Source organism: Ceratotherium simum, chromosome 26 (assembly GCF_057802395.1).
Source record: "Ceratotherium simum simum isolate JZ-2026a chromosome 26, ASM5780239v1, whole genome shotgun sequence".
Classification (NCBI taxonomy): Eukaryota; Metazoa; Chordata; class Mammalia; order Perissodactyla; family Rhinocerotidae; genus Ceratotherium; species Ceratotherium simum.
The window spans coordinates 27010553-27037103 of NC_141925.1; the positions used below are offsets into that span (position 1 = coordinate 27010553).

The 26551-nt window shown below is 38.8% G+C and overlaps 1 protein-coding gene across 2 annotated transcripts in view; it reads left to right on the forward strand.

Moving 5' to 3' along the window:
• Positions 1–26551, forward strand: part of LOC101393488 (S-adenosyl-L-methionine-dependent tRNA 4-demethylwyosine synthase TYW1) — a 221573-nt gene that overhangs the window by 21060 nt on the left and 173962 nt on the right. Inside the window, exons 7-9 of one of the 2 annotated variants that reach the window (XM_004439505.3) lie at positions 1324–1446; positions 16795–16912; positions 22553–22605. In XM_004439505.3, coding sequence (XP_004439562.2) covers positions 1324–1446; positions 16795–16912; positions 22553–22605 — 294 coding nt within the window. The remainder of the gene's footprint in view (positions 1–1323; positions 1447–16794; positions 16913–22552; positions 22606–26551) is intronic. The other variant, XM_087417408.1, reaches the window with a different exon arrangement.

Genomic DNA, 26551 nt, shown 5'->3' on the forward strand with positions numbered 1-26551 from the left:
TTTATACCAAGAATGCAACCTTGTGGGTTCCCAGCTTTGACTCTGGTCTTCTGTTTTAGGCTTTCCTACTAGTATCATTTCCTTGACTTTACCTGCTCTTACTTTGTCCTGTCTAGCTGTCAAAATAGGTTCTCCAGAGTTCAGCAGATACTCTCAGCTCCATTTCTGACTTACCTCCTAGGATTTCCTTTTTAGTTCATAGTTGTCCTCTTTGGATTCCTTACATTTTTGCCAACTCAGTGATACATTTAAAATTATGGTTTTAAAATATTATATTATTCACTTTTAGTTATTTTCTACAGGAGAGTTGTTCAATGTAATCCACCCTACAGCTGGGAGCAGAAGTCCCAGTTACTCTCAGCCACTCTAGTTTGGCTCTCTATCCCACTGAGGCCGCTCATTTCTAGGTCCAAGGGACTTCATGTTGTCAAGCCCTGTGGATATCTCTGTCTTCATTTTACTTGACCTCTCAGCAGCATTTGATATTGCCGACTCCTTTGAGTAACTCTCTTGTCTTGACTTTCATGACATCATTCTCATGGTTTTCTTCCTTTTTTACTTGGATCTTCTTCCTTTATCTAACCTCTACACGTTGGAGTGATTCAAGGCTTGGTGCTTGGTTCTTTTCTTTGTTGATACTTTCTTCCTGGATGATCTTATCTAGGTTCATGGCTTTAAATACTGTCTATATGCCAGTTATTCCAGGTTTGTATTTTCAGCTCAGTGGTCTACCCTGAATTTTGTTCTCATATAGGCAACTGTCTCTTTAAAATCTCTACTTGGGTGTCTAAGGCATTTCATGCTTCACAAATTCAAAATGGAGCTCCTCATTTCCCCTCTCTAAGTCTGTTTCTCCCCAAGTCTTTCTCATCTTAGTAAATGCCACCACCATCTCAGTTACTTAAAAAAGAAATCTAAGAGTGCTGCTTGATTCCTTCTTTTTCCTCATTCCTGCATTTACTTCCTCATTCCTGCATTTACTTCCTCACTTAAGTCTGGTTCATTCTTTGTCTAAAACAGAGGTCAGGAAACTTTTTCTCTACAGGGCCAGCTAGTAAATATTTTCAGCTATTTTGTGGGCCATATGGTTTCTGTTTCAGCTGTCAGTTCTGCCACGTATCAAGAAAGTAGCCATAGATAATGTGCAAATGATGGTCTCCCTTAGATTTGGCTTGAAGCTGGCTGGATTTGGCCTGTGGGCCGTGGTTTGCTGACCTCTAGCCTAGAATATCTCAAATCCCTCCAGTAAACTCATAATTTGGGAGGGAGTATTAGGTGGTTTACTATTTTGGACAATGTATTTCTGAAGCATTGATGTTCCAGGAGGAGGAGCCCCTTGAGAGCACCAGTGAGGAAGAGTCTGATACTGAGGACCATCAGAGTCTAAATTCTGTCATTGATGTTGAGGACCTCGGCAAAATTATGAATCATGTGAAGAAAGAAAAGGTACTGTGATTTTGGGAAATAGTGAACTTGGATCCTACAGTTGGTTAACATCTAGAATTCTGTATTGGTGTGTAATCCATCTGACCTCATAATTAGATAGTTTTGTTTCTTTGCCTCCTATCTTGAGAGTTTTATATCTTTTTGCAATTTTTACATGAGCTTTGTGAAAATCTTCCCTCTCAGCCCTGTGAAAATGAGCTCATGGTAGGATAGGCACAAGATTTTAGGACAAGAACTGAGGAAAGGGTAGATGGTTAGAGGGACTTCATGCAGTGTTGTGGCTGAAGATGGCAGCATGAACATCATGATAAGATTGACTAGTGTTGAGGTTCCAGTTGGAACTCTCATGTAAAGTTGCTTCCCTGTCGTACAGACTGAGTGGTGTTGGGCTTAGGGATCGCAGCTTGGTCTATAGGTGTTGAGGTCAGTGTGGGTGTGTAACCTAGTGAAAAGGGGCTTGTTCTGCTCTCCGCAATCCAGTGCCAGTCAATTGCAAACAAGCTGGTGGTTGAGAAAGGAAAGTTTATATGATTAGCTAGCATAATCAGAAGATGGTAGACTAGTGTCCTAAAGAACCATATTAAAGTCATAGAGAATCTTGAGGCAGTTATATAGGGGAAATGGGCAGGGAAGGAGGGGGTTTGGGGTGTTCATCATCTGGTGTGACGAACTTCAAGGTGCCTCATAATCTTTTTCTTCTGTCATTTGTGATGGGTACCAACGCAGAGTTTTTCTTTCTGGAGGTCATCATGTTCCTGGGGAACTCAGAGAAGAAAGTTATCTTATCACAGATGGGAGATATATGTAAGCAAGAGTCATAGAACTAGCAGATCATGTATTTTGCAAAAGTGAGAGGTACTTAATCATCTAGGCTATGTGCAGGCTAGAGTGCATTCTCAGAGACTAATGAGTCAGGGTCATAGTTACAATATTGCTTCCTTTCTCTAAGGTGGCTTCCCTCATGCAAACTTAAGATCTAGCTGTTACAGGTGGAGGCCCTGGGAATATAGGAAATGTTAGTCTGGGTTGTCATTGTCTTACTGACTAGATGAATGTGAGAATGTACAGTGCAGTAGGATTTTATGCAGATTTCAATGATCTAAAATTGAAATACTATATACCATAATATAAAAATATAATATATAGTCTTAACTTATGTGTGAGTTTTGGGAAATGAGAATATCCTAAACTAAAAATGTATCAATTGCGTACAGTCTTAGAAACGAAAGAAGTAAAACTATGGAAAAATCCAGGAAAATCAATGATAAAATTAACAGAAACTCAAATGAAACAATTCAGTAAGGTAGCAGGATATAATAAGATTAAAAGTCAATAGCCTTTATATTTCCAAACAATAACCAGTTAGAAGCTGTAGTAGAAGAGAAGACGCTATTTACAACAGCCACATAAGAGATAAAGAAGTACATAGGAATAAATTTAAAAAGAAATATCCTAAATCTATGTGAGGAGAACTTTAAAACATTCCTGAAAGATATAAAAGTGCCTTGAACAAATGGAAAGACACCTCTCGTTTTTAGATATGGTGACTCACTATTGTAAAGATATCAGTGATTTTACGTTTAATACATAAATTTGATGCAGTCCCATTAAAAATTCCAGTAATATTTTTCTTTTTCTGGAGCTAGACTGGTTGATTCATGTGGAAAAATAAACGTGCAAGAACAGTTAGGAAAACTTTGGCAAAAGTAATAATGAGAAAGACTAGCCCCAACTGTGGTACTAGTTCCTGCTTGGTGCAGCAGAATAAAATTTCAGGAATAGACCCAAAAATATATGGGAATTTCATCTATGGTAAAGGTGGCATCTCTTTCCCCAGGGGGGAAATATACTTTTTTTTTTTTTTTTTAATGCTGAGGAAGATTCGCTCTGAGCTAACATCTGTTGCCAGTCTTCCTTTTTTCGTATGTGAGCTGCCACCACAGCATGGCCACTGACAGACAAGCAGTGTAGGTCTGTGCCTGGGAATCGAACCCAGGCTGCTGAAGTGGAGTGCACCGAGCTTAACCACTAAGCCACGGGGGCTGGCCCAGGAAAATATACTTTTAAGATAAGTGATGTTGACAACTGGCTAGCTACTTATGGAAAGATAAAATTGGCTCCGTACCTCATACATACATGAGAATAAACTTCAACTGGGTCAGAGATCTAAATGTTGAAAAAACATATAAATATAATAGAGTTAGATGCATTATTTTATAACTTGGAGAAAGGTTGTCTATATGATTCAAAATCTAAAAGCAATAAAAGATTAAATTTATCAGTGATTTTTTAAAAAAGATTTACATGGCTGTAAGCAAAATCAAAAGACAAATGATAAAGTGAGGAAAAATATGTGCCCCTTATATCATAAAGAAGGGGTTAATTTTTCTACTCTTGAAAGAAAAAAAAAAAGACCTAAACCCTAAAAGAAAAAATGGGCAAAATTTGAATAGGTGAGTCTCAGAAAAAGCAGTACAAATAGATTTTAAACATATGGAAAAGCACTCAAATTCACTTATAATAAAAGATATGCAAATTAAAACTACACCAACATACATTTCTCACCTATCTAAACAGCAAAAATTCAAAAATTAGACAGCACACACAATTGGTGAGACTCTGGGGAAACAGGCACTCACACCTTGCTGATGGGAGTCCAGAATGGTATAACTCCTATGGAGGGGTTTTGGCAGTGGTGACCAAAATCACATGCGTTTACCCATGATCCAGCAGGCCCCCTTATGTGAATTTGCCTTGAAGATACACTGTTACAAATACAAAACAGCATCTGTCCAAGGTTATGCCTTGCAGCATATATAGCAAACAACTGTTGGATACTGGTTGAAAAAAGCACATGTCCACATAATGTAATATTGTTGTGCAACTGTGAAAAGTAAGGTGGATCCATTTGCATTAATATGATTTCCAGGTGGTGTTGGATTTGATTTGGAGGCTGATATGAACTTAAGATTAAAAAATATATATATTTATTGTCATGTCGTATTTGCAAATTTATAATTTAAGTGTGTGTGTGTATAAACTGTTTTGTAGCTGTGTTCAGGGAAAGGACCTTTCATCTTCTGACAACAACTAATACCCAGTTCAGTTCAAATGACCTGCAGTTCAATTCACTTCTGACACTACCTGGAGTTAGCATCACCCTCCACAGGTTTAGGGCATATTCCTGCCCAAGACTACCCCTGCTTCAGGTGGCAGCTGTAAGTCTTGGGGCCACCTGCACTTCTGATCAACTAGTTATAAATATGGGAGTTCTCAGGACCCCCTCAAGTTTGATAATTTGCTAGAATCAGAACTCACTGAAAGCACCGTATGTATGATTACAGTTTTATTATAAAGGATACAAATTTGAAACAACCAAATGGAAAGGAGGCATAGAGCTAGGTCTGGGATTGGAGGGCTAGGGAAGAGACCCAGAGATTTTGTGCCCTCTCCATGTGGAATCTGGACACATTACCTTCCCACCACATCAATGTGTTCACCACCTCTGAAGATCTACTAAGCTTTAGCATCCACAGTTTTTATTGAGGCTTCATTATGATGTTGGCATGATTGATTAGATCATTGGCCATGTGATTGAACTCCATCTCCAGCTAACCTCCCTTCCGCTCTCACCTCCCTGGAGACCCAACTGGCCCAGAGTTGCATTATGTGGTTGATCTTTCTGGTGACAAGCCCCCATCCTGAAGCTACCTAGAGGCCCCTATGTGTCACCTCATTAGCATAACAAAGACATTTCTATCACTTAGGAAATGCTGAGGTTTTTGAAGCTCTGTGCCAGGAACTGGGGACAAAGACTAGATATATTTTTTTATTATGCCGTAGACCTAGAAACAAATGTAGTAAGCACTCAGATCTTGTTTTCTACATATCATTCCCCACTAAAAGGAACATCGGCTCCTTGGAAAAATGGTTAATTCCATGGTTCAGGAAGGGAGAGTGACAGATGGACCTGGAACATCTTGTTGAGCAAGTAGGTCCTCAGTGACTGATGGAGACAGGTTAGAAGGATATAAGAACAAGCTTGAAGGTTTCCCACAGGCCAAATTTGGGACAATTTGAGCATCAAAAATGAACATAATGATTGTATAATGAACATAATGGATCGTATTACATTGAATTAAAAAAAAAATCAATCCTTGTGCTATTCAAATAAAGGAGAGGCACAGGAGAAAGTCTTTTTTTTTTTTTTTTTGTGAGGAAGATCAGCACTGAGCTAACATCTGATGCTAATCCTCCTCTTTTTGCTGAGGAAGATTGGCCCTGGGCTAATATCCGTGCCCATCTTCCTCCACTTTATATGGGACGCTGCCACAGCATGGCTCTACGAGCAGTGTGTCGGTGCGTGCCTGGGATCTGAACCAGTGAACCCCGGGCCGCCGCAGCGGAGCGTGCGCATTTAACTGCTTGCACCACCAGGGCGGCCCCAGGAGAAAGTCTTTATGGAAGGTTTCCAGATAATAAGTATAGAAGGCATGATAAAATTAGTAAGTCCCCTGTTTTCCATCCCCAGTGTCATAATTGATTTAAGCAAGGGTTGGGTGAAATGTCTTTGGGGAACAGATATCTCTATAGTCGCACAATATCATCCCAGAATCTAGACCATTTAGACATGCCAAGAATAAATAAATCAGTGGAAAAAAAATACCCCACAGATTATTTACTAATTACAAAGGGAAAAATGTACCTTTACAAATGGAGTGATTAGGTGATTTCCACCTGTACCAAACAATCAAATTTAGCATCATCATCTGTATTAAAACTTGACCTTATGTGCCTCCTGATCACATAAGCACATATAGCAGATGTATATAACATCATCTATGTAGTTTTTTGTCAAAAATTTTTAACCTGAATCTAATCATAGTGAAGGGAAACAATCAGACAAATCCAGAACGTAGGACAGTCTGTGAGACAACTGGCCAGGCTCTTTAAAAGGTCAATGTCATAAACAATAACAACAATAAAACATGGGGCGAGGACTGTTCTAAGATTAAAAAAGACTAATGAAACGTTACCAAACTCATTGTATAAACTGTGATCTTGAATCTAAGAGAAAAGGCCATTGTCTGGACCTTGGAGGATATTTGAAATGGATTTTTATTTAGATAATATTGGATTTTTGTTAATTTTCTTCATTATAATAATGGTATTGTAGGGGAGGAAGATAATTCCTCTACCCTCTAGGTCCTTCTGGCTGGTCTAAGAATTAAATTGACATGAGACAGAATAACAGGAGAAAATGAAACAAAGCTTTATGATATACATGGCAGAAACCCAGGAAAGCTGAATAACTTGTCACAATGGCCAAAGCTGCTGCCTTAAATCTCATCTTCAGCTAAAGATGAAGGAGGATGTTGGGGGTAGTGGTTTGGGGCTTCAAAGGGGAGGAAGGCAGTTCACATGGAAGTGGGAAAGCAAGTGTTTGGTAGGCAGAACTTTGATAAGAATGGGCTTAGCAAGGATCCTCACAGTCTACCCATACCCAGAGTTATCTATGGTGATGGCCTGTCCTGGTGACAGGCCTTCTATCTTAAATTCTTTCAGGCAGTTAGCAGGGGAGGTCAAAGTTTTTTTCAGTCTTTTGTCCTTAACCAAAGAGTTACATTTTGGGGTGGTCAATTCTGACCCCCCACAGTATTGTAGTTTTATAGGATCATGTGCTTTTTTAGGAGATGAATTCTGCAGTATTTTAAGGGTGAAGTGTCATGCTCTTGGCAACATACTTTCAAATTGTTCAGCAAAATTTTATTTATGTACATACACACGTATATTTTATAAATATCTGTGTACATGGATGGATGCGTAGATAATAGTCAAGCAAAAGGGGTGAATCTAGGTGAAGGGAATATGGGTCTTCATTGCACCTTTCAACTTTTCTGTGAGTTTGAAATAAAAAGTATGGGGGAACTACTTTCCATGGCCCCAAAACAAAACAAAAAAGACTAGTATCAACTGAATTATAAACTGTGATATTGCCATGTGAGACTATCTCCCGTTTTTTTTGTTTTGGTGAGGAAGATTGTCCCTGAGCTAACATCTGTGACAGTCTTCCTCTATTTTGTATGTGGGACGACACCACAGCATGGCTTGATGAATGGTACTATAGGTCTGCTCCTGGGATCCAAACCTGTGAACTCTGGGCCACTGAAGTGGAGTGCGTGAACTTAACCACTACACCACTGGGCTGGCCCCAAATATCTCCCATTTTTTTTTTTTTTGGTTCTGGAAACGTTTTATTTTTTTTATAAATTTTTTGTTTATTGCAGTAACATTGGTTTATAACGTTGTAAAAATTTCAGATGTACATCATTGTACTTCAATTTCTGCATCTTCCATTTTTTGATAGGCCTAGTTGGTGACTAATTTTGAATTATATGAGGTCTTCAGAACTTACGCCTTGCATAAAATGTGAGGACCCTCTAATTTTACTTTGGGTGGCCCCATATTATAACAAATGGTAATTTAAGGAAACAAATTTAACATTAATTTTGCCTAGTTAAAAATTTTTTCACTATAAATTAACATACTTGTAACAATGAAAATTTAGAAAATAGAGAAAGAGCAAAAACTATTTCCCCAGAAAAATCGCTATTAGTATTTGGAATTTAGAATATTTATTTAAATTTTGTTTCACCTAAATTTCTATTTTATTATAAAAATGTTTGTCGTATTCTCAGATAGTCTTTATAACCTTGTTTAAAAATCTTAAAGAAAAATCTTTTAAAAGTAATAAATACTGGAATAGCCTGTGTTACAACAAAGATTACTTTTGGAAAGTTATAAAAGCTGCTTTATTTTGAGTTTAATGTCCTTTTCAACCTGCACAAGAGGGAGAACCCTTCCCATCTAGGGATGAAAACTCTGGCCGACTGTATGACTTTTCTTGTCATTTTTGGTAATAAAGTGTTATATGTACTTTAAGACACAAAGTCTTATTTAAGCAGTAGAATGTCCAGTCCTATGTAATCCTAAGTAATACCAAATAAACTGAGTCAAAGTTTCCAATTTAATTCAAAGGTGAATCTTCTCCCCTCTTTATTGTCTACTTTCTGATCTATTTGCTAGCTGCTACTTTTGATCTGCTTAGGGTTTGGGGAGTGATGGGGGAGGCAGGAGAGGTAGAAGTAGGAAAGTTCTTCCTTGGCACCATCATAAGATGACTTTGTGCTCTCTCTCCTCATCAGGTGTTTAAAATTGACTCTTCCTGGCAGAATTTTCATTGTTTCTTTGGAGACATTGTCCAAGGCTGTTTTCCAGCCTGGTCTCTTGTACTGAGCAAGTGTACTCTGAGAAATGTGCTTCTAATTTCTAATGATCACTTACTCATTCCTCTGAGCCCTGTACCTCTGGCTTCCTCTCTTTTGAGGTCTGTCATCTGTTCTCCTTGATAGTTGCCCAATTGGTCAGGATCTAACACCTCCCCCTCCCTCACCCCACTCCCAAGGGAACCCTCCTGAGTTCTTTATTCTGGGAGGACAGGCCAGTTCCTACCCAGCAGCAGTGCTCACTTGCTAAAGCAACTAGTCGGTCCTTTTGCTCTCTGGATTTCCTGGGCAGGAGTCCTTAACCAATCTGTGATGCTCTCTGCATGCAGGGGATACATAGTAGCTTCTTGGAGGGGCCTCATCCCTGCTGCTTTCCTGGGGCTTGAGGTGAGAGACAGGCACCCACTCCCACAGCTTCTCTCCATTGAGGCAGAGGAGGGAACTCAAAATACCCTGTACCAACATTCTCCAAAGAAATCTTCAAAAATCACCTCTGGTTATCTTCAAACTTTCTACCCTTTCATATCCTTGACATGAGGGAGGCATTTTTAAAGTTGTTAAACTGGTTCTCAGATATTTCCTTTGAAAATTTATGACTTGATCTGACTCTCTCTTGGGAATTTCATTTAATACCCTGTTTACATATGTTTAAAAAATTCAAAGAATACAGTTCCCTCTTCCTATTCTTCCTAGACCTACTTTTCACAGGTAACCACATTTTACAGTTTGGCATTATTCTTCCAGGTATCTTACTGCCTTTGTAAACACGCCTGCATGTGGGTGTGTACTGTAAGTCTACAGACTGCTTTTTTTCATTTACCGTGACAGGTTTCTAGTCCTGTCATGTAGATCTACCTAATTCATTTTAATGTTTCTGTAGTAGTCCATAGTTATTTAACTCTTGTTGATTTACATTTAGGTGTTTTCTAATTTCTATAATGAACACTCTTGTTCTTATATTTTTTGTGGCTGGTATAAATTTATCTCAAGAATAAATTCATAAAATTGAAATTTCTGGGTCAAACGGAATTTTATAGTTTTGATAGATGTTTCCAAATTGCCCTGTAAAAAGTTGAACGTTTTTATTTCTTCTTACATACAGGAGAGAGATGAGACTGCCTATTTCTCTATACCCTTGCTACCCTTCAGGTGTTATCAGTCTTTTAAATCTTGCTAACCTGAAAGGTGAAAAATAATAACCTGATTTTAATTTGCATTTCTTTAATTTTGAGTGAGATCGAATGTGTTTTTTTCCTGTGAACATTTCTTTCTGTCTACCTGGAGTTAGACAAACATCTCTGCCCTCCCGGGCACAGTCCCAAGACTGCTTTCACTTCTGACACCAACTGCAGGGTTGGGGGGCGGTCCTAAAAACCACTCTCAGCCTTGATAATTTGCTAGAAAGACTCACAGAACTTACTGAAAGCTGTTATTTTCACATTTGCAGTTCGTTACTGGGAAAGGGTACAGAAAATCAGCCAAAGGAAGAGATGCATAGAGCAGTTTCTGGGAAGCATTCATTCGATGTCCTCAGGACATTTTACCCTCCTAGCATCCATGTGTGACAGTACACATGGAGTATTGCCAACCTGGGAGGCCCACTTGAGCTTCGATGTCCGGAGTTTTTACTGGGGCGTCATTATGTAGGCGTGATTGATTGATTGATTGCCCATGTGGTTGAACTCAGTCTCTAGTACACCCCACCTCCCCACTTTGGCGTGAGTCGCCTCAGCGTAAACTGTCAAGTATGATCTGAGGGGTCCACCATGAATAGCAGAGATACTCCTATGACTTAGGAAATTCCAAGTGTTTAGAGGTTACTTTCCAGGAACTGGGGACAAAGGCCAGACTTCTCTTTGGACAAGGCCAAATTCTTCACTACACACTGTCATGTATCCATTTTTATATTGGGCTGTTTGGCTTCTTTTGTAGAGCTCATAACCAAAATATACTCTTGAGTGTAAAACTAAACTATAATATCCAAAATTATTTTCTGAATTTAAAATTACTCTCTTTCCTGTTGTTGCAGCATTTTGTTAGTTATTTCCTAATACTTCCATGTGTTGGCGTTGTCTCTGTCATTTTTAGTAGCTTTTGTATTTTAGAAGCCCTGTCATATTAAGAATGACAATGTGTGGGAATGTAGGTTCAGGGCCTGGCCCAGCCACTTTGTAACTTGGTGATCTAAGGGCACAGCTTAACCTTCCTTAGCCTTAGTCCCCTTGTCTGAGAAACATGGCCTGCAGCCTCTGCCTTCCTCACCGAGTTGTCATGAGTCAGATGAGAACATGTATGGGAAAATTCGTTACAATGTCTAAAAGCCTGGCAGATGTCAAAATGAGAAGTAAGTTTGCTTAGACATTTTAAATTTGCTTATACATTTTCCTAGAGTTGGTCATTTATTCTATTTCAGGTTTTCTGCTGTTATAATTAGGACTGATCTGAGACCTTTTTTACTTTTTAAAAATGTATTAATGTTTTCTTTGGTTATATTTTCCTCAAATTGATATACTGGGTCAAAGCAAATGTATAATTTTGTGGCTCTTCATGTGGTGAAACTGTCTTAAAACAGGATAGATTTCAGTGTATGAGTGATCTGATTTAGATAGATTTCTGGATTTTTCCACTAGGTTAAGAGAAGATATTTAAAGTTTTATTTGTAGTGGGTGAAAAGTTTGGAATAATTTTTTTTCCAACTTTATTGAGGTATAATTGACAAATAAAAATTGTATATATTTAGGTTGTATAAAGTGATTTTTTTAAGGTGTATAATGTGATTATTTGATATATGTATACATTGTGAAATGATTACCACAATCAAGTTAACACATCCATAACCTCACATAGTTACTGTTTTTTTCTGTGTGTTTTAAGAACACTTAAGATCTAATCTCAGCACATTTCTAGTGTACAATAAGAGTTTGGGATAATTTGAGGGTGCATTCTTTTCTTTGCGTTTTCATCTTATGTCCATAAGAGGGCACTCGAGAAAAAGCACTGACAAAAATTTTGGCCATCCATGTAAATTATTTTTTGAAATGGAAAGGTTTTGGACTTTATGAACTTTAGTTGGTTTATGATATTTCAGAATTCTCATTAAAAATCTCTGATAAAATCATTAGATTTGGGGTAAAAATATATAGTTTTTCAAACTTCAGTATGAGATGAAAATAAGCCACCGGTTTTTGTTTTACGTTATTGTTAAGTTGCAGCTAGTTTCCAAATATGTCTTGTGTTTTCGTTTTATATTGGATGTAGTATACTAAACTCAATGGTGGATGTTATTACTGCTTGGCTCTTCTTTTTCATATTTTTTTGGGTCCATTCACATGTATTCCTGAGGTGCTTTCTGCCTGATCATTGTTACATATCACACTGAATTGCCTGAGTTGTTACTGTAGAGGAGGCCCTAGTACTTAAGAGCATCACTTCTAGAGTTGGGCCAAAGCACTCCTATTGTAAGACCTCTTTTGAATAATACTCTCTAACTTTCATGGATCACACTGTCTCTCAGCTTGTGCGTCAGTGGGCAAGTTATTTCACTCTCTGTGCTTCACTTTTCTATAAAGTGGGAGATAACAGCAGCAGCAACTGCCTTATTAAGTTGTTATGAAGGTTAAATAAGTTCATCCATCTAAAGCCTTTATTTTATTGCCTGCCACATAGTATGTACTTGAGAACTATTAACTATTATTATATAAGAAGCTGTCTTCAAATGGGATAGTTTTGACTAGTATACCAGAATGGTGTTCTGCCTTTCTCCTTCTGTAGTAAAGTCTAAGACAGTAATTCTAGAGCTGAAGAGAATTTGAAGTGTGGGAGTGATGTCCAAGAAAAAGAGGGCTAAAGTTTGAAACACTGGAAAGTTAGGAAGACAGATTCAGATGCAGAGGGGATGGGTGCTAGGAAGCATGGCACATTTGGGGAACTTCAAACAGTTTGGTATGTCTAGTCGAGTGCGAGTGGGGGTGTGCAGAGAGGTGAAATAGAGAAGGAAGGCAGGGGCAGGATCCTGGAGGCCTTTTCATGCTCTGTCATGGAGGTGTGAGCTTTATCCTAAAGACCGTGAGAAGCAGTGTGATTTGATTGAATAGGATGAGTAGGCTGGGGATGTGGGGAGAGAGAGTAGTTCCAGTATTGGTTCAGAGTATTAGGGGAAATCAGAGTACACATTGGATTATTTCATTCAGTCCTCACAGTGACCCTGATATCCATACTATTATCTCCACTTTACCGTTTTACAGGGTAGACAGGCTTAGAGAAGTAAACAATTTGTCCGAGGTCAGAGTGCTGGCTGGTAAGTGGTGGGTCAAGCCTGGACTCCATCTCCTTGTTTCACCCCTCTTTGCTATCTCTCCAGGGGGGAAGTTGTTCCCAGAAGGGAAGCTGAAGAGTTGGGGTGGAGAACAAGATGTCAGGAAGAGCCTGGCAATTCTTAGGTTGTTTATTTTCTGTTTCTCTCATATTGCAGTTTGTAAATATAAGGTGGATTGCTACTTTTATTTTTCTGCAGTAAATAAATGTTGCTAAGTGCTCCCTGCAGCATGTTCTGGTTAAGCAGACAAACAGTGCTATCAGTATCATTAGTTTTGGAAATAAATGGAGAATGCTTGGTAATTGCTCACTGAAGAAACATTTCAATTTACGGAAGGATCTCAGTGTATCTAGTTCTGATTATAAAGTTGCATAGTACTGCAGTGGAATAACATGAAGCAAGTTCTTTCATAGTTATTTTTAAGGCTTTGAGTTTTTTTTGCAGGGGAGGATTCACCCTACACTAACATCTGTTGCCAATCTTCCTCCTTTTTCTTCCTTTTTTCCCCCCAAAGCCCCAGTGCGTAGTTGTGTATAGTTATAAGTTCCAGTTCTTCTGTGTGAGCTGCCGCCACAGCATGGCTACTAACAGACGATTGGTGTGGTTCTGCGCCTGGGAATTGAACCTGGGCTGCCGAAGTGGAGTGCACCAAACTTGAACCACTAGGCCGTTGGGGCTGGCTCAAGGCTTTGAGATGTAATTCACCCAGAAACAAAAGGTGACATCCCTTCAACCCCAAGATACTGCCTTTAAACCAGCCTGATTCACCCATTGTCTGTGCAGCCAGGAGCACTTAATAGTGAGTTCTGGAATTATTTCCTTAAGTCAGGTTATCCAAAATGGAATCACTGGGTCAGAGGAAAACCATTTTAAAGCTCTTGACACACCTGCTCAAACTGCTTTTCAAAAAGTTCAAAAAGCATCCTTAAAACCTAGTATACACAGAAAGCTTTGTATCTTGTTGAAAATTGGTCATTTAAATACTGAGCTATGACAAAAGAGTAGTACATAGGGGATTCCTTTATTAAAGAAATAGGAACCTGCAGAAGTGGGGTTAAATTTCAGCAGCAGGAGTTTTAGTTACACCCGAAGAAGAGTTTTCAGTATTGGAAAGGGATGTAGATATTGGAGACAGGGAGACCATTTAGTTTGACTATTGGGGTTGTTCCTTAGAAGAAGCCAAGGCTGTGGGCAAAAGCAGTGGCATTGTGGATGGAGGGAACCAATCTCTTAGGAATTAAAACTTTAGAACTTGGTCACCCATTGTCAAATGGGGTATACAGGAGAGGGAGGAATCAAGGTTGACCAATTCTGGGATCTTCGTTTATTTCTGCTAAGGCTATGTGACAGCTATTAAAAAATAAATAAAAATATCTAAATCCTCTGTAGTTGTTGTATTGTTATGTTCTGGGCAAACGTCTGCATTTAGGAGATTAGAATTAGAATTGGAATGGTGCTTTGCATTTCCTTGGGGAGTGTTGGGAACCAGTGTATTTCTTTTTGGCAATGAAGTTGCTGCTGCATGTGGAAGATAGGACTAAACTACCGTAGAGGCAAAGAGTGATAAATGTTGTTTGTCCTGAATACTCAAGACCTTTAATCATAGCCTCTGATGATCTCTTTCCATATAAACTTTGTGTCTAAATGGTTGAATCTGGAATAGTGACACTCACATTTTATAATAGAAAATTTCTCTAGTTATGGGACATGGACAGTGTTCCATGGCCATCCTTTAAGAGTGTGTTCATTTCATAGGGGTCAGAGTTTTTTTAAAAACACAAGAGAGTGTCTGTAGAACTCTGAGCACAGTGGCCAGAGGCCAGTGTCGTGGGCTGGCTCCACTTTTGGATTTATGTGGCCTTTGGGGCAAGCAAATAAGCTGATGATGTTTTGGGGTGACAGAGGCTTTCCAGAGCAGATACTGCTGCCTCCTGTCAATTCTTGCACGATTAGTAGGGAATTACAGTAACTCGCTGTAAAATTACTTCAGAGACATTTCAATGCTTCAAGGTCAAGGTTAGTTCATTTTGCTCAATCACAAGACTTCCTTTTAAAGCTCACATCTTTGCTTTTAGGTCTGAAATAGACCAAAAAAACCAAAGGATTCTTTTATTTTTAAATATTTTAAAATAGTAGCTGGAGGCTTTTAATTTTTTAATAAAATGCCCAGCATTGAATTTATTACTTTTATGATAGATAAGAACAAATGATCGATGTTTGTTTATAATTTTTTTCAGTTCCATCTGGAAATGTGTAGTTGAGAACTCTATTAACAGAAGCAAAATTGTTTATTAACTTGGCATTTTGATTATATTTAGTAATTTGTAATGCTGACTTTTAGGGACAGATAGGACTAACTGTAGGTTTATGTTTCTCACTTGGTACATTTGACTCTCTAAAGTGTCTTTTCACTGACTTCTCATTTCAGAACAAGTCCCTGAAGTAACAGAGAAGGTAGAGAAGTTATCTCTGAATTTCATTGTTTTAACCTTATAACATTTTGTTAAAAATTTTTTATCTGTTTTATTTATAGAGAATTTTGAACATTCACAAAAGTAGACAGAATGATACAGTGAATCCCTGTCACCTAATGCCCAACTTCAAGCATGGGCCATCCTCCCTTCTGTATTAGTTTGATGCAGGTCTCAGGCATCATCTCATCTGTGAGGTATTTTCATTGTTAGGTGGAAAGGCTATTACTGTGAGTCCACTCACTGACATTGGCAGTGGGCAGGCACTGAGGGTAGTCTGGGGCTTGGTGGTAGGGCTGCTGCCAAGGAGAGTTATTTTGAATGTCTGCAGCTCTTAGTAAGATCTACTGAGTGTCTCCTCTAAAGGGTAACACACACTTTGTGTGTTGTCTCGAAATTATTAATTGGCACTCTACCATCTTCCAAAAAGACATTGAGATAACTTTAAAAAATATATACATACGTATGATAAGATTTAAAAAAAGGGGAAGAAATCAGTGTAAAGAGTGAATGAGGGTCATCTTGTAATATGAAACCACTTACAGAGAATACAAGACAGGCAGAATGCAAGGCCTTATACAGTGATCAGAGGTGTGTCGCTGAATTTTCTAGTGGCCAAAGTCAAAAGGAAACACAGTCAGTTTTATATTGTGTTTCAGATTTCTTTCTATCACTGAAGACAAATTTTCTCCATTGGATCTTCAAAAGGAGCCATGGAGGTGGAGGTGGAGGTGGTGGAGTAACTTGGTCTCTGAGCAGGCGGCTTTCTGGGCAGCTGAGAGCATTCTTTTGACTTTTTCTGGGGTTTGCCGATGTAATAACCAGCAGTAGCTACAATTTATTGAACTCCTATTATGTGGCAGGCATTGTGCCAGATGATTTTATTTCATTTAATCTTCAACATATTCCTGCTCCATAGATATTACTTTTCTTCTTTTTCAGGTGGGGAAATTGAAATTCAGAGAAATAACTTGCTGAAGTTAGACAGCTGTCTGTACTCAGATTGCTAAAAATATTTGACATCTAGATAAGTGGATTGTTGATTTATGTTTTGTGGGTGTGTGTGTTTGAGTATGTAGTTAACGTTTTTGGGGAAAAAAAAAGACTCTGCTATATCTTTAGATCGTTGTCTGCCTGGAAATGTTGGAGAGAACACAGTTGTGGGCCATGGTTCGTGATGAACCTTTCTATCCATTCTACGTGTTCCTGATTGTTGTGCTGTTATTTTCATTGTACGTTACCAATTCTGGATTTCATTCTTTTTATTTTAATACAGAGAGAAAAGGAGCAGCAGGAAGAGAAAACTAGTTTGTTCAGGAACACAGCAAAGAATGAAGCCAGTGAAAGAAGAGCTATGATAACTCCTGCTCTCCGAGAAGCCCTTACTAAACAAGGTGAAAGTCCTCAAGAATCGTTGTTATGATACTACACTCTTCTGCATTCTAATTTAATACCTAAAAGAGGAAGCATACATTAGGGATTGCTAAGAGGAAAACAGATGATGAAGTTGCTCTGTAGTTGGCTCAGCAGCTGTGTTACTGTGGAAGCTGTAGCTGTCTGAGGAGTCACTGTCTTGTTTCTGTGGATCACTTATGTGTCAGCTGCCTGGGCCAGCAAATTTCCTCTTTGCTTGGTTTGTTGGGATGTTACTTTACCATCAGTGTGGCTCAGGTATGCAGATAGAACATGCCAGAAGATGGAAAATTAAGAAGGCTGTAGTCGAATGAATGAGTAATAATATTGGTTTCCTGTAGAAGAAAGTAGTCAATTGGGAGTCGATAGACTGACTTCCTTCCCTCCCTCTCTCTTTCTGTATTTATTGAGAACCTTTTATGTGACGTTCTGGCAATGCAGAGAAACATAAGATACAGTATTTCCTTCAAGGAACTCAGCCTATTAGAGGAGACAGATAAGGATATGCAGGTTTTATGTATAATATATATATAAATTATATATAGTATATAAATAATAGATATGCTATATATATAAAATCTGTTTTATAATTAGAGTATTTAGACTATTTAAAGTGGTTTTATGATGGGTTTAAATCTGTCATCTTGCTGTTTGTTTTCTACTTGTCTCATGTGTTCTTCGATTTCTTTTTTCCTGTTTTTCTGCCTTTTAGATTATGATTCTGTTTTATGTTCTTTGTTGGCTTACTAGCTGTGGCACTGTTGTGTTATTTTGCGGTTGCTCGAGGTTCTATGCTGTGCCTCCTTCCCATATCATAGTGTATCTTTGAGTGGTGGTCCAGCACTTCGTGTACAATAGAAGAACCTTCAATAGTGTACCTCTGATTTCCCCTTCTCCATCTCCATGCAATTGTTATTACACATCTCACTTTTACGTTGTTATTATTTTGGTTTAAGTAGTCAGTTATCTATTAAAGATTTAAACAGTTAGAAACAATCTTAAATATTGACTCATGTAGTCACCACTTCTGGGTGCTTTTCATTCCTTGGTGTAGATCTGTGTTCTAACAGTGTTTTCTTTCTGCCTGAAGGACTTCCTTTAGCATTTCTTGTAGTGTGGGTTTATTGGTGATGAATATTTCAGCTTTTGTATATCTGAACAAGGCTTTATTTTGCCTTCATTTTTGAAGGATATTTTTTGATGGATGTAAAATTGTAGGTTGACAGCTTTTTTCTTTTGCTGTTTTAAAGATGCTACCCCACTGTCCACTCCGTTGCACTGCTTTTGATGAGAGCTTGGCAGTCATCTTTTGTTTGTTCCTTTGAATGTAATGTTTTTTACCCCCTGGCTTCTTTTAAGATTTTTCTCTCAATTACTGATTTTGAGCAATTTAATTACAATGTGTCTCAACGTAGTTTTCTTCATGTTTCTTTTACTTGGGGTTTGTTGAGCTTCTTGGTTCTGTGGATTTATAGATTTAATCAAATTCCTACAAATTTTGGTGATTATTTCTTCAAATATTTTTCTGTCACCACCCCCCTCCTCTTTCTTGGGGATTCCAGTTAACGTGTATAATAGGCCACTTGAATTTGACCCACAGCTCACTGATACTCTTTTCATTTTCTAAAATTCTTTTTTCTGTCCCACTTTTCATTTTTGGATAGTTTGTACTGCTGTGTCTTCAAGTTTAATTTAGTAATTTTTTCTTCTCTAATGTCTAATTCTCCATTAATTCTATCCAGTGTATTTTTCAGCTTGGACATTGTAGTTTTCATCTCTAGAAGTTCAGTTTGGGTCTTTTTATATCTTCCATGTCTCTGCTTAACTTTTTGAGCTTATGGAATACAGTTGTTGTAATGTCCTTATCTGCTAACATCTGTGTCATTTCTGGGTCAGTTTTGGTTGCTGAATTATTTTCCACATTATTAGTAGTATTTTCCTATCTGTTTGCATGGTTGGTAATCTTTGATTGGCTGCCAGATCTAATTTTACCTTACTGGGTGCTAGACATTTTTGTATTCCTATAAACATTCTTAAGCTTTGTTCTGGGGTAAAGACAAGTTACTTGGAAACAGTTTGAGCCTTTTAATCTTTCTTTTATGACTTGTTAGGTGAGACCAGAGCTGGCTCAGTATACAGCTAATTATTCCCCACTATTGAGGCAAGACACTTCTGTGTGCTCTGCCAGTGCCCTGTGAATCTTGAGGTTTCCTGTCTGACTGGTAGGAACAGGCACAGTTCCCAGCTGGCCCTGAGCATCAGGGATACCGCAGATGATTCTTTCCCTTTCTTGGGTAGTTTTTCTTTCCCATATGCACTAAGCAGTACTCAGGCAAATACTTATAGGAATCCTCTGCAGACTCTTGAGTTCAATCTCTGTGTAGCTTTTTTCTCTCAGGTACTCAGTCCTGCAAACTCGAGCCACGTGGGCTCTCCAGATTCTCGCTTCCATGTCCTCAACTCGGGGAGAACACCGAGCTTTGCTTGGGTTGCCTCTCCCTGCTGCACAGCCTGGAAGCTTTCAAGGCAGTAAGCTTGGTAATGGTAGGGCCCCTCTTGTTTATTTCCCGTCTCTCTGGGGTCACTGTCGTATGTTGCCTGATGTTTCATGTCTTGAAAACTTGTTTCATATATTTTGTCCATTTTTGGTATTTCAGCTGGGAGAGTAAACCCTCTGTTACTCCATCTTGGTTAGAAGCAGATTCTGCAGTGTGATTTTCAGCAGCTGCATACTATTGGCTTAGCTTGGTGTTGTGGTCAGCTATGGGTCTCTCTATCCTGTACTGTGCAGTTTCTTCCATACCTACCTAAATGCAAAATTTTGTAGAACCCTCTGTATCTTGGGGGGGGAGAAAGATATAAAGAACTAGTATAATAGAGTGTGATTTCTCTGACGGTATGAAGAACATATGATATAGGAGTCCAAAAGAAGAGCTAGAATTTTCTCTGGGAATCTTTTAAATGCTTATTCTGTATCTGAGATTAGCTATTAGTTGGACTCAGTTCCGTCTTCACGTAGATAAGCAGTGCTTTGTTTATTTATATGCAAGATGTTGACATAAATGTAGAAGAGGATAAAAGACAAAGCCCTGTAATTTTGCCACTAGAGACTTGTAATCCAAATTGACATTGTTCCATTAATCATCACACTGTGAATGTGGATGTGTCACCAGCCACCGATCCACTTATGCCATCTTCCAGAATGTATTTCTCCATTTGCCTCATTTGTCTGCAAGTCAAGAGCCTTTTTGTGCAAGAGACTCATGATAATTGTGGCTTATTACTTGAAGCCTCATGAGAAACTTTATTAAATGCTTTCTGAAATCAGAATGTTCTACTTGTTTGCTCTACTAGTTTGTTAAAAAAAGGAAATGTGAGGGGCTGGCCTGGTGGCGCAAGCAGTTAGGTGCGTGCGCCCCACTGTGGTGGCCCGGGGTTTGCCGGTTCGGATCCCGGGCGTGCACTGACGCTCCGCTTGGCGGGCCATGCTGTGGCAGCGTCCCGTGTAGAGTAGAGGAAGATGGGCATGGATGTTAGCCCAGGGCCCGTCTTCCTCAGCAAAAAAAGAGGAGTTTTGGCAGATGTTAGCTCAGGGCTGATCTTCCTCATAAAAAAAAAAAAAAAGGAAATGTGATTACTTTGGCATGGCTTTTCTATGCTTTTCATGGCTTATATGGCTCAAAAATTTTAAATGATAGGTTGTGAAGTGGTGCTGAGGATTCATGTTAGGTTATAGTTCCTAGGATTTGATTTTTCCACTTTTTTGGGTAATATTTCTTTATTTTATTCTTCTGTTGCCCATCTGACTCTTCATCCTTTTTCAAAGATTACTGATGAGAGTTCTCCAGTCATTCATTTGAAATATATTGTTGCTTGCTTTCGCTTTATGGCCTGGCATATGGTTCATCTTTTTTTTTTTAATAATTTTATTTATTTATTTTTTTCCCCCAAAGCCCCAGTAGATAGTTGTATGTCATAGCTGCACATCCTTCTAGTTGCTGTATGTGGGACGCGGCCTCAGCGTGGCCGGAGAAGGGGTGCATCGGTGCGCAGCCGGGATCCGAACCCGGGCCGCCAGCAGTGGAGCATGCGCACTCAACCGCTAAGCCATGGGGCCGGCCCCTGGTTCATCTTTTTAAAAAAGTTATTTTATTAAGGTCATATTTGACTATAACATTGTATAAATTTCAGGTGTACATTATTATATATCAGTTTCTGTATAGACTGCATGTTGCTCACCATCAATAGGTTAGTTTTTATCTGTCACTGTACATATGTACCCCTTTACCCCTTTTACCCTCCCCGCCTGCCCCTCTGGTAATCAGTAATCTGTTCTCCCTATCCATGTGTTTGTTTATCTTACACATATGAGTGAGATCATACGGTGTTTGTCTTTCCCTGTCTGGCTTATTTCACTTAGCATAATACCCTCAAGGTCCATCCATGTTGTTGCAGATGGCACGATTTTGTCTTTTTATGGTTGAGTAGTATTCCATTGTATATATATACCACATCTTCTTTATCCATTCATCCATTGATGGACAGTGGGGTTGCTTCCACGTCTTGGCTGTTGTGAATAATGCTGCACTGAACACAGGGATGTATAAATCTCTTTGAGTTGTTGATTTCATGTTCTTTGGATAAGTACCCATTAGTGGGATAGCTGGATCATATGGTATTTCTACTTTTAATTTTTTGAGAAATCTCCATACTGTTTTCCATAGTGGCTGCATCAGTTTGCATTCCCACCAGCAGTGTATGAGAGTTCCCTTTTCTCCACATCCTCTCCAACATTTGTTGTTTCTTGTCTTGTTAGTTATAGCCATTCTGATGGGTGTAAGGTGATATCTCATTGTAGTTTTGATTTGCATTTCCCTAATAATTAGTGATGTTGAACATCTTTTCGTGTGCCTGTTGGCCATCTGTATATCTTCGGTTCATTTTTATAAATGTTCGTTGGGTCCTTGAAAAGCATGTGCGTTCTGGGGGCCGGCCTGGTGGCACGAGCAGTTAAGTGCACGCGTTCCACTGTGGCGGCCCAGGGTTCGCCGGTTCAGATCCGGGGTGTGCACCGACACACTGCTTGGCAAACCATGGTGTGGTGGCGTCCCATATAAAGTGGAGGAAGATAGGCACAGATGTTAGCCCAGGGCCAGTCTTCCTCAGCAAAAAAAAGAGGAGGATTGGCAGATGTTAGCACAGGGCTGATTTCCTCACAAAAAAAAAAGGGAAAAAAAAAAAAAGAAAAGCATGTGCGTTCTGTAGTTGAGTGTAGTGCTCTCTATGTGTCCTTGATCAAGTTTGCTGTGTTGCTCAGATCTTAGAGCTCTACTGAGTTTTGGTTCATGAGATCTGTTAGATGCTGAGAGATGTTAAAATCTCTCTCTCTGATTTTGGATTAGCCTATTGTTTCTTTATGTATTTTGAGTCTCTTATTAGATGCATACATGTTTTAAATTATTTTATCATCCTAGTGAATTAACGTTTTAATGTTTTTTGCCACTGGGTTGTTGCCTACCATTATTTAAGCAGAGAAAAATGATTTTGCTACAGTTTTATAATCATCTTTTGATATAAGGCTTTGAATCAATTCAATTTTGTGTTCTCTTTTTTCCATTCAGGTTATCAGTTAATTGGGAGCCACTCTGGGGTGAAGCTTTGCAGGTGGACAAAGGTATTTGTTTTTATTCAAATGTTATTTCTGTTTTATGCAACTTTTGTATGGCTATTATATGCAATCAATGAATTTTACTGTTTTAAAGGTATAATTTACATTTAATAAAATGTAATGATTTTGAATGAATTTCTTAAATGAGTTCAGCAAATTTTGATGGATGTAGAAAACCCTTATCCACCACCTGACTTAAGATATGACTATTTTCCTCACCCCGATAAGTTCACTTGTGCCCATTGCTAGTCAATACCAGGCCCCCACAGCCAGGCAACAGTTGTTCTAGTTGCTATCACTGTAGGTTAGTTTTGCCTGTTCTAGAATTTCATATGAATGGAATCATATAATGTATGGCTTTTTGCAAGTGGCTTCTTAAAACTCAACATAATGTTTATGAGATTCATCATCCATGTTGTAGAATGTATTAGTGGTTCATTCTTTTTTTTTTTTTTTTTTTTGTGAGGAGATCAGCCCTGTGCTAACATCTGCCAATCCTCCTCTCTCTTTTTGTGCTGAGGAAGACTGGCCCTGGGCTAACGTCCATGCCCATCTTCCTCCACTTTATATGGGACACCGCCACAGCATGGCTTGCCAAACAGTGCATCAGTGCATGCCCAGGATCCGAATCGGTGAACCCCGGGCCACTGCAGTGGAGCGCGCGCACCTAACCGCTTGCGCCACTGGGCCGGCCCCAGTAGTTCATTCTTTTTTATTGCTGAGTACTAATCAATAGTATGAACGTACTACAGTTTTTAAGCTATTGATAGACATTTGGGTTGTTTTCAGTTTTTGGCTATCCTGAATAAAACTGCTATGAACGTTTTTCTACAATGCTTTTTTGTGACTATATGTTTCAATTTCATTTGGGTACGTAACTAGGAGTGGAACTGCTAGGTCATAGGGTAGGTATATATTTAATTTTATAAGAAACTCCCAACCTGTTTTCAGGGTGGTTGTACTATTTTATACTTGCCTCAGGAATCTATGCAAGTTCCAGCTGCTACATATTCTCACCATCACGTGGTCTTGCAAGTCTTTTTAATCTTAGCCATTCTAGTGAGTGTGAAGTTGTATCATTGTGGTTTTAATTTGCATATTGCTGATGATGAGGAACACCTTTTCATGTGCATATTGGCCATTCGTATTTGTGAAGCATCTGTTCAAATCTGTTATCCAAATTGGGTTGTTTGACTTTATATTATTGATTTGTAGGAGTTCTTTATATATTATGGATATGAATCTTTTGCCTAATGTGCATTGTGAATATTTTCTCCTAGTCTGTGGCTTCCTTTCTCATTTCTGTAATGGTATCTTTTGAAGTTTTTAATTTGAATAAAGTCCAATTTATCATTTTTTTCTTTTATGGTTAATGCTTTTTGTATATTAAGAAATCTCTGCCCACTTCAAAGTCACAAAGATATTCTGTGTTTTCTTCTGGAAGCTTCATATATAGTTTTAATTTTTATATTTGTCTATTACTTATCTTGAATTAATTTTTATGAATGGTGAGAGGTAAGGGTCGAGATTTGTTCCTTCCCACCCCCTCACCCTCCTTTATGGATATTCAGGTGTTTTAGCACCATTTGTTGAAAAAAGACTTTCCTCTCACCATTGAATTAGTTTTAGACCTTTGTGGAAAATCAGTCAACTATATATGGGTAGGCCTATTTCTGGACTCTTCTTATTCTGTTCCATTGATGTGTTTGTCTATCCTTATGCCACTACCACATTGTCTTGATTACTATAGCTTTGTAATAAGTCTGAAATCATGCAGTGTAAGTTCTCTGTCTTGGTTTTTTTATTTCCAAGATTGTTTCCACTCTTCTGGATACTTTGCATTATTTAAATTTTAATATAAATTTTAAGAATTTATAAATTCGTAGAATCAGCCTGTGAATTTCTATTGTATGTATTTGTTCTGTTTTCTTAGATTCTGTATTTGTCTGTTTGCCATCCATTTATCACAGGGCCAATTACATTAACTATATTTTCTTATTTTCTGTATTCTTGTTGCCTTGGCATTTGGGGGCCTCGGGGAGAGAGTGTCTCTCCCTGGGCTAGCTAATTCCTCAAGATAACAGCTTGCCCAAACGTGCCTTTCATATGCAAACCAACCAATCCTGAATCTGTAGTCTTCAGCTACCTCCTTATCTAACTCTCGCACACACTAAGCCAATATAGTCCCTGCTCTCAATCATCCCAGAGCCAGGTACCAGACAACAAGAGACAGCCCTTGTAGCCCAAAGCCTGCATGAATTACTCAAACTGGCCAGTCTTACATTGTTTACCCTGCCCTGCCTTGCCTTTCCTGAGGAAAACTCAAAAAAGGCTCTGGTTTAAGAATTTATAAATTCTTAAATTCTCACTCCTCTCTCTACATCCTGAAGAAACCTGGTGCTCCTCCGGCATCCTGTGTGGCATGGTGTGCCTCCTTCTCTTGGGAAATCTAAGTGGTAATATATTCGTCTTTCAGTGGCATTGGTCTCTCCATGTCGGCACTCAGTCACCTCCACAAATTAAAATCCTATGGGTACAAATAAGATAGCATTTTTTAATAGCCTTATTGAGATGTAATTTACATATCATACGATGCACCCATTTAAAGTGTGCGGTTCAGTAGTTTTTAGTATATCCACAGGGCTGTGCAACCATTATCACAATCTAATTTTAGAACATTTTTGTCCTTTCTAAAAGAAGTCATGTACCCATTAACAGTCAATCTCCATTCTCCTTCCTCTCTCCAGCTCTAAGGAATCATTAATTTACTTACTGTCTCTATAAATTTGCCTAATCTGGACCTTCTGTATAAATGGAATCGTACAATACGTGGCCTTTTGTGTCTGGCTTCTCTCATTTAGCATAATGTTTTCAAGGTACGTCCATATTGTAGTATATGTCCGTATTCCATTTCTTTTTTTTTTTTTTTTTTTTAAAGATTTTATTTATTCAGTTTTTCCCCCCAAAACCCCAGTAGATAGTTGTATGTCATAGGTTCACATCCTTCTAGTTGCTGTACGTGGGACTCGGCCTCACGTTGGACGGAGAAGTGGTGCCTCGGGGCGCGCCCGGGATCCGAACCCGGGCCGCCAGCATCAGAGCGCGCGCACTTAACCGCTAAGCCACGGAGCCGGCCCCTCCATTTCTTTTTATGACCAGCAGTATGCCATGTATAGATATATCACATTTTGTTTATCCAGTCTTCAGTTGATGGACATTTGGTTTGCTTCCACTTTTTGGATATTGTGCATAATGCTTCTATGAACATTACTGTATGTTCCAGTTTGTATGTGGACATATGTTTTCATGTGCTTTGGTGATATACCTACAGGTGGAATTGCTAGGGCATGATAACTCAGTGTTTAAATCATTTGAGGAACTCCAAACCTGTTTTCCAAAGTGGCTGTACTATTTTATTTTCCATTCCCACCTACAGTGTACAAGGGTTCCAATTTCTCCACAACCTTGCTAGCATTTGTTATTGTCTGTTTTTTTGATTATAGCTGCTAGTGGGTGTGAAATGGTTATCTTGTAGTGGTTTTGATTTGCATTTCCCTTAATGACAAATGTATTTGACCATGTATTCCTTTACTTATTGGCCATTTGTGTATCTTCTTTGGAGAAATGTCTATTCAAATCTTTTGCCATTTTAAAATTGGGTTATTTGCCTTCTTACTGTTGAGTTGTAAGAGTTGATCATTTATTTTGGATACTAGTTCTTTATCACAGGTGTGGTTGGCCTCTTCTGCTGCTGTTTGTGTCTGCATCACCAGAAGCTGAATTGCTGCAGGCCTCCAGTAATTCAGCTCCTGGTGATGCAGGACCCCTAATCCTGTCTTCCAGACCTTTTCCAGCCTGTCCTGTCCCTGGCAACGTTCCCCATAAAGAACTATTCTCCTTGCGGTTTTGGTTCGCTCAAACCTGACAGTTCTAAATAAACCAACCTTTCTTC